Genomic DNA, 15,956 nt, shown 5'->3' on the forward strand with positions numbered 1-15,956 from the left:
AGCTTATTTAGTCCTCGGGTTGTAGTTTGTACAGCCCGACGACCCCATGTTTATTTTGTTTTAAAGGATACACGACACACCATGCTAAGACTTATCACTTTTTCCACTCATAGCTCTTTGGGAATCAAATGTGGCAGTTTGCAGATTTACGCCTGGCGACTTTCATGTTTATCAGCCTGGGAGTTTACATACTTTCTCCCCGCTGAAGACAGTTAACAATAGCTTATTCATGTGCTCTAATTCACTTTTTTTCTTTGTGTGTGTGTGTGTATTTTTGTCCTAGATGGCCTGACACAGCAGTTAGGGGCGAACTCTATGTCCAAGTTTGTCTTTGCACAAGCAGTCCAGAAATGGCTCCGATACGCCCCAGATCGTATGGGTGGCGCAGGACGCACATCATCCATCCCCATCCCGGAGTAAAAACTAAAAACTTATGTGAAACATATAAATTTAAATAGGAAACTGTCTTTTAATAAAGTATTTGGCAAACGAAACATGTCTATTGCCCTTTTTTTGTTTAGTTTTTTTCTCTCTGTTACATCACATGCAATGCTTTCTGATTTTAGGATATTAATATTGACATGATATATTGTGAAACATTTGATTTTAATAAAGGGTGTCCAATTTGAGGAATAAGTACAATTATGTGTTTAGGTGGTTTAAGTATCTATGGAAACATGCAGTAGTTTAGCATTGGTTAAAATACCTATGAAGAAAGATATATTTCCAGTCATGATTTAACTGTTTTGATAAAAAGCAACTGCGAAAGAGGTGGAAAATCAACACCATAGCTCAACAGTGTTTCAATATCAGAATCTGACATTGTTTCAATGTCAACAGTGTTAGAAAATATAACGTCGAATCAATGCCAGGTTTCAACATTGACTCAACATCAAAACCTGACGTTGTTTCAACATTAAATAAGGGTGCAAGAGTGACGTTAGGTCAACGTCACACTTCAACGTTGATTCAATGACATCGCCTGATATTGACTCAACGTTGTTTCAGTGTTTCCTTGCTATCTGGGTTCTCGCCTGAAAATATCTTAAAAGTTTATTTTGTGACCAAGAAAGAGAAATAAGAGTAATATAAACCTAAGTTTCCTTCTGGGGAAAAGGAGGACGCATTTGTCGGAGCCTGTGTATGCGGTCTTGTGTGTACTTGTGGTCTCGTGGACCTGTGATACGTCAGAGACCAAGTACTGTTCCAATTCAAAGTACACATCAAGCCGAGAACACAAAAAATTCCAGCATGTCTTGTAATTCTACAAGACATGCTGTGTAAGTAAACAAACAACAACAGGTCCGCATTTATTCAAAGATCATATCCCACAAACTTAGTTTAGAGGGTCTACACTGTATATAGTGAAGTATATAGTGCTCTTTTTAAAAATATACATGACATTATTGTGTGTGGGGTGGTGGTCAGGGCTATCCAGACTGACAAGTGGGGCATTGAATGTCACCTCTCCGGTGGGGAGAGAGCCTGAGATCGTCTAAATTGGGGTCCGTTCTATAGTAAATGCAGAAAAAAATGTTTTAAGAAAGTAAGTAAGTTCGTGTTCCAAAAAATCTGATTGTTTGCTTGCAGGACACCAGGAGAGATGAGTCCTCCGTCACAGATGGTTGGTCAGTGAAGATGGTCGCCTGCAGGTTCAAGCTCATTGCATCTCCAACCCACATCCACTGCCACTGTACACTGAAAAAAAGGCCATGTTGGATTTACTTGATTCAATAGTGGACATCGGTTGCACACAAATGTTTTGCTGTGCCATTGAGAGCATCCTCACTGGATGCATCACCACCTGGTATGGCAACACCACCGCTTACAACCGCAAAGCTCTCCAGAGAGTAGTGCGGTGTGCTGAACGGATAATTGGAGGTGAGCTTCCCTCCCTCCAAGACATCTACAGGAAGCGGTGCCTGAGGAAAGCGGGGAGGATCATCAAGGACTCCAGTCACCCCAGCCATAAACTCTTCAGACTACTTCCATCAGGAAGGAGGTTCTGCAGCATCCGGTCCCGTACCAGCAGACTGAGAGACAGCTTTTTCCACCAGGCCATCAGACTGGTGAACACGTCATAGACACCTCACCCTCACTACTGGAACTTCAACATTATGCACTCCATACTGTACATTAATGCCACTGTTTTGCACATACCTACCTCTGTATATTTTATATTTTATATATCTTATTTTATTGTTTACTCTATTTCATTTGTAAAACATGTATATACACACTCACACACACACACACACACACACACACGTAGAAAAACATATTTAGTACACACATTCAGTAATGTATATACCTTTATATATGGTACATATATTTATTACTTTTTAGATTAACCATTTTTATATTTTGCTTGTTGCACGTTATTGTATTTTGCACAACTCTGTTGCTTGTGAAGCTTGCACACAAGAATTTCACTCGCATGTACTGTACCAGTGTACCTGCACATGTGATGTGACAATAAAGGTGATTTGATTTGATTTGATTTGCTTTGGCAGAAACTTAAACAATTGAGTTCAATCAACACAACTTTTTCATATTCAATAAACCTGTGCATTTTGTGTTCATAAAACGCGATTGAAACATGTTTAGATGAAGTAAGTTGAGCTCTTGGAATATTTTAATCCTTCACAATTTTGTCATTTTATTTCAACACTATTCAATAACTTTTACCCCAATACTATTTGGTCACTTAAATACTACATGTTCTCTTCATATTATATAATGTTCAACAAAGTCTAGATCCTGGTTACCATAAAAATTGAATGGATGTACAACAACTACCATCCTCCTATCTTTATCCTGGTTGCAGGGGGGGCTGGGAAATAACCCTGAAGTGATAGGCAGGGTACACCCTGGACAACTCATAAGTCTATCACAAACAACCATTTGCACTTACATTGACAGGTAATTTAGAATCACCAATTAACCTAACTCTGACAACTGCATGACTTTTAACTGTGGGAAGAAACCAGAATACCCAGAGAGAAACCAGTGCAAACTAGCCAGACTGTGGATTTGAACCCAGGATCTTTTTACTATGAAGCAACAGCACTAACCACCATGCCACCAATCCAGACTTAACAAAAGCAGGAAAGCTATGATTTCAAGGCTTGATGCAGAATTTTTTTGTACGTTTTTGTCCTTGACAGGTTAAACCACAATAAATAGCAATAGCATACACGTGGTGTGTGTGTAATTGTCTGCCTCTTATAACTCCAGTGATTTTCCTGCAGTTTGACATCTCGTGCGATCTTGTGAATTTCATGAGTTCAGCAACTAACCACTCTTACTAGATTGTACCATGTCATCTCAACAAGAACAAGTTGTTGGATTTCATACAGATCCTTCATGATTTAATTACGTTTATAGAAACATGATATTATTGTGTTTAAATTACAAGTTAGACTTTTTTAATGTAACAACCACCCAATTTGCTCGATTTGACTAAGATGGATGCCTTCCTGAAACCACGATCCAAAGCGTACGAGACTGAAAGTTATTGACTTACTTCACTCGAACATGATATGCACAATTTAATCTAGCCTCTCTGCATATCATGTAGTTTCTACACTATATAGTTACACTTAACTTTAAAGCATGAGGCAATTGTGTTAAATACACGCAAGTTGCTTACATAAATCCAAGAGCTGGCCAATCCCTTTTTTTCAGTGTACTTAAGGGAAGTTAAAGACTTTCTTCTGCACTTATATTTGGATCACCTCGATCCATGACAGTCATTCGGGCAGTACTGCCTGGACTGGAAACAAGCCATCCTTAAAATATTACAACATACCAAACTCCTGTGTTTGAATGCAAAACAAATGTGTTGTTTAAACTAGAGACTGCACTTGTGACTAAACAATAAATACATTTTATTTTGATTTTGTAAGTAATGTAAGTACAAAACAAAGTTGTGGAAAGCCTAAACTTAGTTTCAGAATAATTAAATCTGAGACTTTGTTTCACTGTAAGATTATAACAACGGTGACAGTATAATTGTTTGTTGTTCAGCAGAACAGTGTCCAGTATGTTGGCTGTTATACTTTTTTGCATTTGAAAATAAAAGTTGGGCTGATTGTAACATCATTACAAAAAGTTTTGTTATTTTTTTTTACTCATAATCAGGTTACCACAAATTGTTTTTTTTTTTAATTTAGTTGAACTTGAAATGTTTGTCAGTGGGTAAACAATTACTATTGTACAGTCAGAAATATCAAGTTATTCTTAATACTGCATACTTGCAATGAATAAGTTGTCCTAACTTAGTCATCTTAAGTAAACTTTACTCAGTTTTTTTTTTGAGGCAACGAGTTTGCATAGTTTTTTTGAGTTCTGTGAACTAATTACATTTTACAGTGTAAGTCCAGTTAAGTTTTTTGGACATTGACACATTTTTATTTTATTTATTTTACTTGCTTTTTTTGTATTTTTGCCTCTGTATAATGCAACACTGAATTTAAACAAAACCATGTCACTGAAGTTGTGTTTTCTTCTTCTTTAATATACAAAACATAAAAATAGGGTAGGAACTCATGTAGGTCTGTGACTTGAAGATAAACTATCTTGGTTTCATCAGTTATCTGACAGCTTTGGTAACATTTTGAAGAAGTTGGAGTTTTTAAAACCACTCTTCAAAACTGAAGTTGAGACATGTCACAAGAGTTTTGGTGGTATCTTTACCACATCACTTTTAACTGTGTTGACAATGGGTACATAAATGTTTGTGAATTTAGTTTTATTATGCTTTAAAATTTGTGATAATTTTGTATGAAACACTCGTGCACTTGAATTATCACACTGAATCTAAATCATACTGAACATCACTGGGGAAATTTTGAATAAATTCAGTTTCAAAATTTTTGCATACTGCACAAACAGTCATGACGATCTTTGTCTTTCTTAAAAACACTGGATGCTACAGCTCATATAATTAGACCAATTGTAGTTTTGTTTTGTTTTGTTTTTGTTTTTTTGTTCATAAACACAAAACGCCCTTAAGCTACATACACAATGACTACATTTTAATATCTGGCACAAAACCACATGGCAGCTGTAAAAAGCTCTTTAATCACTCTTTTACTGGAAGTGGAAATGAAGGCTCACAATATCTCTTTGTATTGTAGTATATGTAGCATTACAGAAAAATACTAAATGATTAAAGCAGACAAATAAATCCAAACACTCATAATGGTTAGTTGAAGTAAAACAGGAAAGACATCCACTGAATTTACAGACACAGACTCAAAGACACGGGCTTCACACAGAGACAGGACTGACTTGGAAACAGAGGAAACATAGAGACAGGGATGACTAGACCAACACTAGACAGGAGATGTGGGACCAGGACAGGCACAGAGAAAACATGGGGACAGAGACTGAATGCGGAAGAGTGTCAAAATTAAACACAAAGCACATGACAGGTAAAGAGACACAGACTAGATACTGGTGGTGGGCAGATCGATCCAAATATAGATTATATCGATACCAAGTCGGCATCGGTATCGGATCGATACTAGCCTGGTGAGATCGATTTTTTACTTTAAGTTCTGCTCTTGTTTGCAATGCTGTGCTTTCCGCAAAGACGGAACAGCCAGGCTCCTCCTCCCTTCTATTGTGTTTAGATGTTGCGCTGTCACGTGACGTGACTTAGACGCTTTGGGGGTTGTTAAGTTGTTTACATATGATTGATATTTTCACCAGTTGTTTTTGTTGTTGAGAATTTTGATTTTAATTTCATAAAAAACTAAACTTAACTAAACCATGAAAATGGCAGACCCATTTTCATGCTTCGCAGCGTCATTTATTCTTACAATAATCACACAGTTGCTGTAACAGTACATTCAGCAGCTGCAGCTCTCCCGCTGCCAGCCGTACACATCACCAACAGCAACACAAGCAGAGCACAGGTTTTAAGCCGGCGAGGCGTGATTGTAGATGCGGTGTAGGTAGGTGAGTCCATCTCACCTGCAGCAGCATGGCAGACCAACCACAACAATAAAGCATTTTCTATTTAATTATAAACTTTGTCCTAATTATTTCCTGGGTTTTAACTATTTAATAATAAAAAAAGGAAACACCACAAAAAACACTTAAGGTCATGAAAATTAATTGAGATTTAGTAATTCAATGACGCATCCACCCTATTTATTGAAAAGTATCGATATCGGGGATACTGGCCCGTATTTACTTGGTATCAGATCGATACCAAAATATGCAGTATCGCACACCACTACTAGATACAGAACAAAGGGAGAACCAAAACCTAAGAACTAGAAAACCTAGCAGAAGACATAACCAGAATAAAACCGAAACATAAGATGGTATTAATTAAAACAAAAACACTGAGTCATCAGACTCAGGACCATGACAAATAATACCTTTATGTTCAGTTTATTTGGTATAAAATTAAACCAAGATTTCAATGTTTGTTTAGTTTAATGAGTTACCTTAAGGCAATTTTGTCTGCCTTTCAAACAGGCTTCAAGGGAGGAAGCAGACTGTATGAGGACACTGCAGACAGACCCACATCCCAGCACCAGCATGAAGTCACTGTAAATTCTAATTAGTTCCCAGAATTAAAAAAAAGAAGAAAAAAAGAAGAAAAAAAGAAAACTCCATGCCTCAAAAATAAGATATTTTTGAGGCTTAAGATAACATTTCTATCTTATTACTTATATCTATCTGTCTATCTTATCTTATCTTATCTTATCTTATCTTATCTTATTAATTCTGAGTGGGGCACACTAAGCACAGAAGGACCTACAGGGTGCCCATTGTGCATGTGCAGGATACTAAAGAGCCACACTGTAGTTCTGTGCAGTGTAATATCATTGTGGATTGTGGATTTTCATTAAACTGGCTTTGCATTCCTAGGCTGTCTCATCAACCTTTATAGCTTTTTGGGATTTTTTTGTGGGGTTTTTTTTTTTTTTTTTTTTTTAAATTTTGGGTCCCCTTTGGGTGCAATTTTATGACAGTGTCTTTTAGATCTTCACCTACATTGGTTGAGTTAAGCAATCAATCTTGGCATGTTCAGCTCTTCAATGTTCTTATATTGACCAAATATTATGATTCTATCACGTTGCCTAGCAACCCATTGTTTAGAATAGAATAGAATAGAATAGACCTTTATTATCCCACAGATGAGAAATTTCACTGTTACAGAGCTCTTATGGCAAGGGAAAGATAAGATATAAAGGAAGGCACAAGTTGTCCTATATACATAAGCAACCAAAATTCGAATATACAGGTAACAATGTACAGAATATGTATAGAAAAAAATAGAAATATTGTACGGACGTATGTATAAAATGTACAGTAAACAGTCAGGCAGGTGGGTCAGATGACCAAAGGGATGTTAAGCTGTGTTATAGAGGCTGACGGCTGCTGGTAAGAATGACCTGCGGTAGCGCTCCTTCCTACACTGTGGGTGTAAAAGTCTACTGCTGAACGAGCTGCTCAGTGCTCGTACAGTCTCATGCAGGGGGTGGGAGGTGTTGTCCATGATGGATATTAGCTTAGACATCCTCTCCTCCCCAACCTGCTCGATGGACTTCAGCGGACAGTCCAGGACAGAGCTGGCCCTCTTGACCAGTTTGTTGAGTTTCCCCCCGTCTCTCTCTGCCATTCACACTGTACATTAGCACTGTATATATACTCTGGACATGTTTGTATAACAAATCTTGTTATCCGATGCCTGATTTTTGTTTTCTTTTACATTAATAGTGGCCATTTCCACCATAAATGCATTTAGAAAAGGTGCAAAGAGATACATAAAAAGTCAGTACAATGCAGTGGAATGCCACAAATCCCACAAAAACAAAACAAACAAACAAAAACAGGAAAAAACAAGCAAAAATATGTGGTGTTGATTAATAACTTCATAGCTGGATCAAACATTCAAAGCTCCGATCTTACTTTATCTAAAATGCCATTTCTTTGTGTTTGGCTGTGTCACTTCCTCATTTTATGATAGATGCTGAGATAAGAACCTGTATATATTATCTGTGCTTTCCCTTCAAAGTTTGTAGCTACAGGCTGATACTAAGAAAGAAGAAGAGGCGGTCATTCTGCATCCCCTCTGCCACACACTTTCTGATGTTTCATAACTTTGCTGTATCATCTGTATCACCATGAAGATGTTTCCTGTGTGTGTGTTTGTTTGTGCTGTGATGACTCTGTCCCATGCTGCTGGTGAGTATTGTGAGTATTTCACTGTACAGTCTTATTTGTAAATGGTGGCAAAAGATTCAACAAGTGTCCTTTTTTTCAGTTCTCCCTGAAGGAAGGACTGCAACTAATCAAACAGGTCAGTCAGCATACTGCAACATTTTTGCAAAAAGTTTTTGCCTAATTATATAATCATCTGCAGTTACATAACATGATTTTATTTTCTATTTACATGATGTCAAATGGCTTAAGGATTTAACATCAAAACATGTTATTTCTATGTCACCTTATTGGGTTAATAAGAAAGAAAGATATACATGAATAAATAAACAAATGACAAGAAAAAATACATCTTTAAGATTTAGATTAGTCATAAATTGAGGAGAAAAAGACAAACAAAAGAAGGGCAAATTTATGAGAAAAAAGAAAAAAACTGTGTACAATGATGGACTACAAATAAATTAAAATAAAGGCAACTAATGTATAGCTTAAACTGGCATAAGGAAATGATTCTCTTGCTACACAGAATTTAGAGCTCCTACATTCTGATGACAATACATTTTTACACATTTGTTTTTTCTTGTTAACTTTTCATTGTTTCATGTAACTTGGTATTTGTTTTCTCTAAAAAAACAAAAACAAAAAACAAAACATTAGCTTAATGTTATTTAATCAGCAGTGTGTTGTGAAATCTTACTTTTTATGTACCTCAGCACTGTAACTATGTGCTCTGCTACTTTGTGGTTGAGTAAACGCTTTGAATTTGGAATAATCACTTACAACTGATTTGTTTAGGAGCATCTATAAGGTAAGAGATTTAATGAATTGGCTTCTTGCAAAGCTGGCATCCTATTACTGTATCATACCTGACTTCAATGAAGTCTTTAGAGTAACCCATCCTTTTACAAATGCTTGTAAAGGCAGACTGTAGCATTGCTGATCCAGATATGGACAAAAATCCAACCATGCAGTTTGAATTTAAAAGATACTGAGCTGAGTTGAAAACAGTTCAGGTCATGGAAGTTTAGAGAAGTTGAAAAAAGAAGGCAACTGGACTTCTTTAAGTTTGTGAAGACATTTCACCTGTCATCCAAGAGGCTTCTTCAGTTCAGCTGGACTTCTTCACAAATCTAAAGGGGTCTACAGTTTTGTTCTCTTTCGTAAACGATATGACCCAAACACAACAGGAAGGTTAAATCCACATCTGGGTTTGAATTAAGGCTAGAGAGTGGAAATGTTGATCTCTCGTGGAAAAACCCAAAGTGTACAACTCATAATTTTCCCCCAGTCAAAAGGCACCTGGCCAAGAGGTCTACTGATTGTCCTGGTGGTTGGACTCTGTTGAGTGGTCGCTGCTTCCTCTACGTTCCAGGACCCATGACATGGGCTAAAGCAGAGGTAGGTTTATTCCATTTGTATTGTCATCAACACTTGATTGATCCATATCCTTTTACTGTAACTGAGTCCAGATGTTGCTCCATGCTTTCCATCTCCATTGAAGAGAAACTGCTTGTCCATGGGGGCCAACCTTGCATCTGTGCACAGCATCACAGAGTACCATGGGATTCAGCACCTTATAGTGATTGCCAGTCATGGCTACCAAGAAACCTGGATTGGAGGAAGTGATGCACAGGAGGTATTTTGTTTAGCCTTACACTATTTCTATTAATTTATGTATGAATGACTCTGAACTAGACCCTCCCTGCTATTTTAAATGAATATATGTAAAGCCTACAGCAGGGAGAGTATTTACAATGAAAGAGATAATAGATTAAATCTGAAACAGCATGGAAGACACCTGAGGTGGAGGTAGAAGATGTAGAGAATGCAGAAACAGTACACTGGCTAAAGCAGCTTTAATAATGTATCTGTGAGATATGATGTGGGCTTGCATTAATGATAGCTATTCTGCTGGGACAGTGGCTAGACTTGATGATTTGGTGTGAATAAAATCTGTGCTATGCGCAATTTCTCTCATCTAGGAGAATGCCTGGTTATGGACTGATGGAATGAGTTTCCAATATTCAAACTGGTGCCCAGGAGAGCCCAATAATTTAAGGCGCAACCAGCACTGTCTGCAAATTAACCATAGCGGTAAACCAGTACATAACATTTCACAGGATTTATAAATGTGTGAAATATTTTTAATGATAACAAGTAAAGGTCAAAAGGATTGTCTCAGGTTTTGATTTGTGTAGAATTTTGCTGATTTCTGCTTTTGGATCTCACAGGTTCCAAGTGCTGGGATGATGTAGGGTGTCAGGTACATCGACCTTCTGTTTGTGTTAAGAAAATGTGAAATTTCTGTCAAAATACACACTGTTTGGTGTGCAATGACTTTTGTTTTTCTTCTTCATTTGGCTTTACAATATGTGTTTCATCTTTTGTCTGTAACAAAAAATTTTTGCAACAAAATAAAAAGTCTATGTCATGAATAGTAGCACTCCCAACTCCAGTACTCAACCCTAAATTTTAAACTGTGGAAAAGTAGTTGTGAATCTTTCAGTAAAAAGTATTGCTCATCTTCGCACATTTTTTCTCTGTAAACTCTTCTTCCTTTGCAATAATAAAACTCTTAAGCAGTGTGTTGCATCACTTGTGTTTTAGTAATGTGTGTGTGTGTGTGTGTGTGTGTAAAGCCACTTGTGTGTGAAAAACTCAAAATTTGGTTAGCTTTTTTTAAATATACATTTAAGAAAAACTATATATCTATGAGGGAAAACCTTGCATTTGTGCACAACATCAAGGAGTATCATAAGATTCAGAAGCTGATTATGACTGCTACACATTTATACAAACCAACCAGGATTGGAGGAACTGATGCACATGAGGTGTGTTTATCATTTAAAAATGATAAAAATTTCTTGAGATGCAGGGTGTCATAAAGTTTGAAACAGGCATCAAAGTACTATTGTTAAGACAATGTGACAATGTACATCAAAGGCATTGCACTTTATAAAACAGATAAACCTAATTAAAACGGGCACTCACTAGGAGACATAGCGTGCATGGTGCAGCCGGAGGTCAGAAGTGTCACTTTTTCGGATAAGTGAACGCACAACATGTCAGTCCTGGAGGTTGCTGATGGGGACCGACTGCTCGGTCTGGTATTTAGCGCATCTGGTATTCTCACCAATCCCTCACTGTGCCCCGCTCATTGTATTGGCCCATGTGCCTGTTCATCTTAGCCTCTATGATGCCTGACAGGAGCTTCCATGTGGTACTAAGGCAGGTTATTGGTCTGCTTCTTGTGGCTGTTCAACTTGTAGCTGCCGTGGTGTAGATCAGCTTGTTAGTCTCAGTAATGGTGGCTGTAGGTATCATCTGTAGTGCTGCATTCACATCATCTCGCAGATCTTCCGAGGTAGTCTTGGTAACTGGCTATGGAGGATCCAGGTTTCACTATGACTCTGTCTTAATCTCGGGTGGGGTTGATGATATCTCCCCCCTGACCTGTCGTCCTGGCTCCAACTTGCCGTAGCATGTGTTTTGTAACTCTTCAATCTCTAACTGTGAGAGCAGTGCCTTCTTCCGAATGTTGGAACACTAAGCTACTAGTTGTTTTACTGTCAATGTGGATGTTGGGTAGCGAAGATTCCACAGGTCCCTCATCCTATTCATATAATCTCTTCTGCCAGGGTTACTTGTGTAGTAGCATTCCAACAACGCCCTATTTTCGTCTCTTGCCCACCAATGCCTTCTTGTTCCAGTAGCCCACTTCTCATCAGGGTGCCGTGGTTCCTCAACACCTGACGCGGACCATGTTGATCCAGCCGGCATGCCTTCATATTTATCTGTTTCGCAAGAAGATGTGGAGAGTGAAGGTAACAGTGGTCCCAGTGGTAATAGGAGCACTCAGTGTAGTGACCCCCTAGCTATCTCCAACATCCGAAATCTCTGTCCAGAATAGCACAGTCCTAGGAACAGCATAGATCCTCAAGCTCCCAGGCCTCAGGTAGAGCACCCAAGCTTGAAGAATTGATCACCCACAGGGTCGAGAGGGGACTTCCACCCCCCACGGGCAGGTGGGTCAGCAGGTGGGTTTGTGCTGATATGGACGACACGGGCGGTTGCCCAGGGCGGCATCCGGCATCGGCAAAAGAAAGTTGCTCGCACCCATGCTGCCCCGACATCATGCCAGCGCATTTTTGGGATTGCATGGGCACCGATCGGTTTTCTATCGCCCATTTGCAAGGAGTAAGGGCGCCCTCCGTTTGCGAGGTGCACCTGCTGCTTGTGGCACAGGGAGGAGAGGGCGGGGCGGCGGGGATTCTCTGGCTGGCTGAAACAGCACCTAATAGCAACTCGCAAAATAAAACAAAATAAAAACAAACCAACAAACATGAAAACACCAGACATTATGATACAGACTTATAATCTGCACTTAATGTACCTTTGCATTTAATTTTTTTCCTAAATTCTATACGCGAAGAGTGAGCGCGACAGCCCTCGGTGCGCCTGCTTACTGCTGTCAAAGTACTGAAGTCAAAGTAAACTTTATTATCATCTCCGCTACATACAGTCCAGTATATAGAGAGACGAGACGACGAGGCTCCAGTTACAGCAGTGCAAGTAAACAAACAATAAATATAAGAAGAGTAAGAAAATAAATATACACTTTAGGACTCGGGGTAAAGGGATCAATAACAGTTTAAAATTTATAATTTACAGTTTGATGATTTAAAGTCTCACACACAACCTGTCAAAAGCAGAGGGGGCCGGCTGCTTCCAAATAGAGCACATTTCATTCATAATGATGTAAATCCAAGCCCATTATGTATTCATGATTAGTTCCTGGGTTGTGCGAAATCCCAGAAATACACCCTAGACAAAGCGAATCTGTGAACTAAGCTGTAGGTCTATTAGGTTATGTTGTGGTGATCCCCGGGTTGGGGGATGGGTGTTCATACTGTAGCGCAAAATTAAAATCAATGGAAGATGGACAAGAAAAGTTCAAAGCCATCAGCTGCTCAGTTTAGAAAAAAAAAAGAAAAGAAGAGGAGGAGAAACGAGCAAAAGATACAGGTAAGCAGATGTGTCATTGGATAATGGCAGGTCATTCTGAAACAATCAGAATCAGAATCAGAATACTCTATTCTGATTCTTCCCTAAGGAAATTATGTGGGTTACATCTGCTCCAAGAAGAAATGGTAAAAATAGTAACAGTAACAGACTAAACTCCAAACAATACAATATGTTACAGATTTTACACATTTAAGAAATAGCACTAATAGTCGTTTGGGGGTAGGGGGTGCCAGAGGGAGTGTTCGCCCAGGGCGCCAAACAGGCTAGGACCGCCACTGCTCAAGTACTTTGAGTTGTGTCTGCTTCTGGGTTCATTCCTGTGCTCCCTGTGACAATTATTACACTATTGCAAAAAACTGTAAATCTGGCATAAAATAACATTAATGTTATGAAAGCACATTTTTAAAAGTATTAACACAATAAAATATTGATAAAAATACTCCTTTATAAAGACATCTATTACTATGATTGAATGTGTCTCATTGCCACCTTCATTTTTTTGTTTATTTGTTTGTTTGTTTTAATTTTAGTACAAGCTAAATTACACTACCTTTAATAGACACGCTGATCCACTGTGTCCATTTCAAGCTTTGTCTCTCCAAAGTGTAAAATGTACATGTATCCAGAAGCTGCAGTATCACCATGTGGAACTAATGTGTTTAACCCTTTAAAACCGGTCGGAGCGGGCACGCTCTGTTTTGCGTAACTATTTTTAAATCCCGGTAGCACTGCACCCATGTAAGCTAGCGCAATAATTTTTTTTGCATATGAAACCGGAGGAGTTGTACTTACATCTCATGCCGTCAGCTTGTCCTAGGTCACAGTTTCCTTCCACATATGGCTTTGCAAAAACTGCATAAAAAGCGCTTGGAGCAACAAAAACATAATATTCCAGAAACACGCTTTGCCGATCCGATCAGCTGTTCATAACACTTCCTAGGTTGGAATAGACGTCAGCGCGAACTTTCGCATGTCCGCCATGACCTGCCCGAAACCGGAAGTGACGTCATTTTCGCGGAAATGTAGTTTTTTACCATCAGGGCCTCATGAGCCTGTACTAGTGTTTTTAAGTTATCTTTGACTTTATGACTTTCTGTGTCGTTTCTGGGATGCTTTGGACTCATATTGCACTGCTGGAAATAGTGTATTTTGATGTATATGCTGCTTTTTTGCAAATTTGCACTCTAATATTTATTTTCGTTTTTCCTGCACTATATAAAAATTGGTGTATTTCAAAAATAAAACTATGAAGACACTCAAAATAAATTTCCTGTGGTGGGAAACTGTTTTGTGCAACTTTTTTGTATTTACAGTTTTGAGGGATAAGCCTCTTACATTTCTCTAACTAGAAATATATGTAAAAAAAAAAAAAAAAAGATTTTAAATTTTTTTGTAGTTTATTGCACTGTTTTGCAATTTATGTAATTACTATGCACTTAATGCATACATATTATTAAAATTCGGGCTATAATGGTTGCATTGATGTATAGCAACTTGAAATGCTCCCAAAAATGGCACTACAGCATGTAAAAATATAAAGATAAGCTCTGGCAGACTTGGTTCTATGGTAGGTCTTAAAGGGTTAAAACCAATAAGTCTGTAGTTAGTAAAAAAACATTTGAAGTACACTTCAGTTTTCTTCATTGCTAGAAATGATTAAGCTAGGTGGCTTATATGTATTTACATGTAAATGTGTTAATAATGTCTTTTTAAATGTTTTCTCGTGATCACTTTCATGTTGGCTTGAAATAAAATGTCTCCCTCTACTGGTGTTGCAGCTTACTGCAACTTCTGCATGTGTGTCCATTTAACACAAAGGGATAAGTGTGAAATGGACAGAACAGGGAAATACTATTGGGCAGTGGCATGTGGTGACTTTCAGAGAAAGGCAAGCAGAGATCCCCACCCCCACCCCACCCACAAATACATACACAAACATCTTCCTCCAATATTTGCCAATTTAACAATATTTTGGATCAGATTAAAACTATTTGTGCTGGCTATCTCTACTATACATGGACATCTTCAGCTTTCTGCACTGTGCTGACTGAAGAATTGTAAAATATCATTACTACCATAAAAGTTGAAGTACTGTTTCAACTTCATAGCTCAAGTAAAACTAAAAAAAAGTATCGGCTGTCAGAGGGCTGGGTCTGTGACCGAGCATTTTGAGTTTATTTTATATTTTTGATTTTATGTTAGATTGTAATAATATTAAGTTCTTGTGTTGTTATTTAGTTAGGGTTTAGTTGAGTGACAGTGACAGGCCTCTAGGTGAGGTGATGGTGGTTTGAACTGGAGTCTTTGACTTGTGGTGAATGGGAAGAAAAAAGTCTGTCTCACTCACCATAGGAAACTGCTCTGAAGGAGAAGAGCAGCGACATGGGGAGGCTCGCTTCCTCTTGGTGGAGAAAGCAGGGAGAATGTATGATTGAGCCACCTCGAGGCGGAAGAGCCGATTGGTTAGGAGGCAGGCGGACGAGCAAGGAGCAGAGAGGCGGGACAGTAAGCAGCCAAAGATCAATGAGGGGCACCCACTCTCCAATGTGGAGGCTTGAGTGCAGGCTGAGCAGGAGGTGGAGAAGCGCGGCACCTTCGAGGACTCCCAAGAGCCAGATGAATCCCATTGAATGCGTACTCATACTCAAGGATGAACCTCAGCTTCCGCTCCAGGGGGGAAAGTGCTGCTTGCTGCCACTCAAACAAGTCAAAGTCCACTGGGTCCATTTCATGTCACTAGTCAC

General features: G+C 38.6%; 1 protein-coding gene across 2 annotated transcripts; it reads left to right on the forward strand.

Annotated features, from left to right (window-relative positions):
* Positions 1-7,691: 7,691 nt before the first annotated feature.
* On the forward strand, positions 7,692-10,779 carry LOC100696237 (ladderlectin). 2 transcript variants are annotated; one of them, XM_019363421.2, is made up of 6 exons: positions 7,692-8,220; positions 8,291-8,326; positions 9,476-9,585; positions 9,689-9,823; positions 10,170-10,281; positions 10,419-10,779. In XM_019363421.2, exons 1-6 carry the CDS (start codon positions 8,151-8,153, stop codon positions 10,484-10,486), a joined length of 531 nt encoding a protein of 176 aa, XP_019218966.1. In that variant the 5' UTR covers positions 7,692-8,150; the 3' UTR covers positions 10,487-10,779. The 2 variants fall into 2 exon arrangements, with proteins under 2 accessions (XP_019218966.1, XP_003459283.1); XM_003459235.4 differs by having other exon boundaries at positions 7,700-8,211.
* The last annotated feature ends 5,177 nt before the right edge of the window (positions 10,780-15,956 follow it).

The sequence above is a fragment of the Oreochromis niloticus genome, linkage group LG3 (genome assembly GCF_001858045.2).
Source record: "Oreochromis niloticus isolate F11D_XX linkage group LG3, O_niloticus_UMD_NMBU, whole genome shotgun sequence".
NCBI classification, from domain to species: Eukaryota; Metazoa; Chordata; class Actinopteri; order Cichliformes; family Cichlidae; genus Oreochromis; species Oreochromis niloticus.

Coding starts and splice junctions, on each gene's coding strand:
- LOC100696237 (XM_019363421.2), top strand. CDS start 8,151: ATGAAGATGTTTCCTGTGTGTGTGTTTGTTTGTGCTGTGATGACTCTG. Junction 8,221..8,290: donor CCATGCTGCTGGTGAGTATT/GTGAGTATTTCA, acceptor CCTTTTTTTCAG/TTCTCCCTGAAGGAAGGACT. Junction 9,586..9,688: donor TGACATGGGCTAAAGCAGAG/GTAGGTTTATTC, acceptor TCTCCATTGAAG/AGAAACTGCTTGTCCATGGG.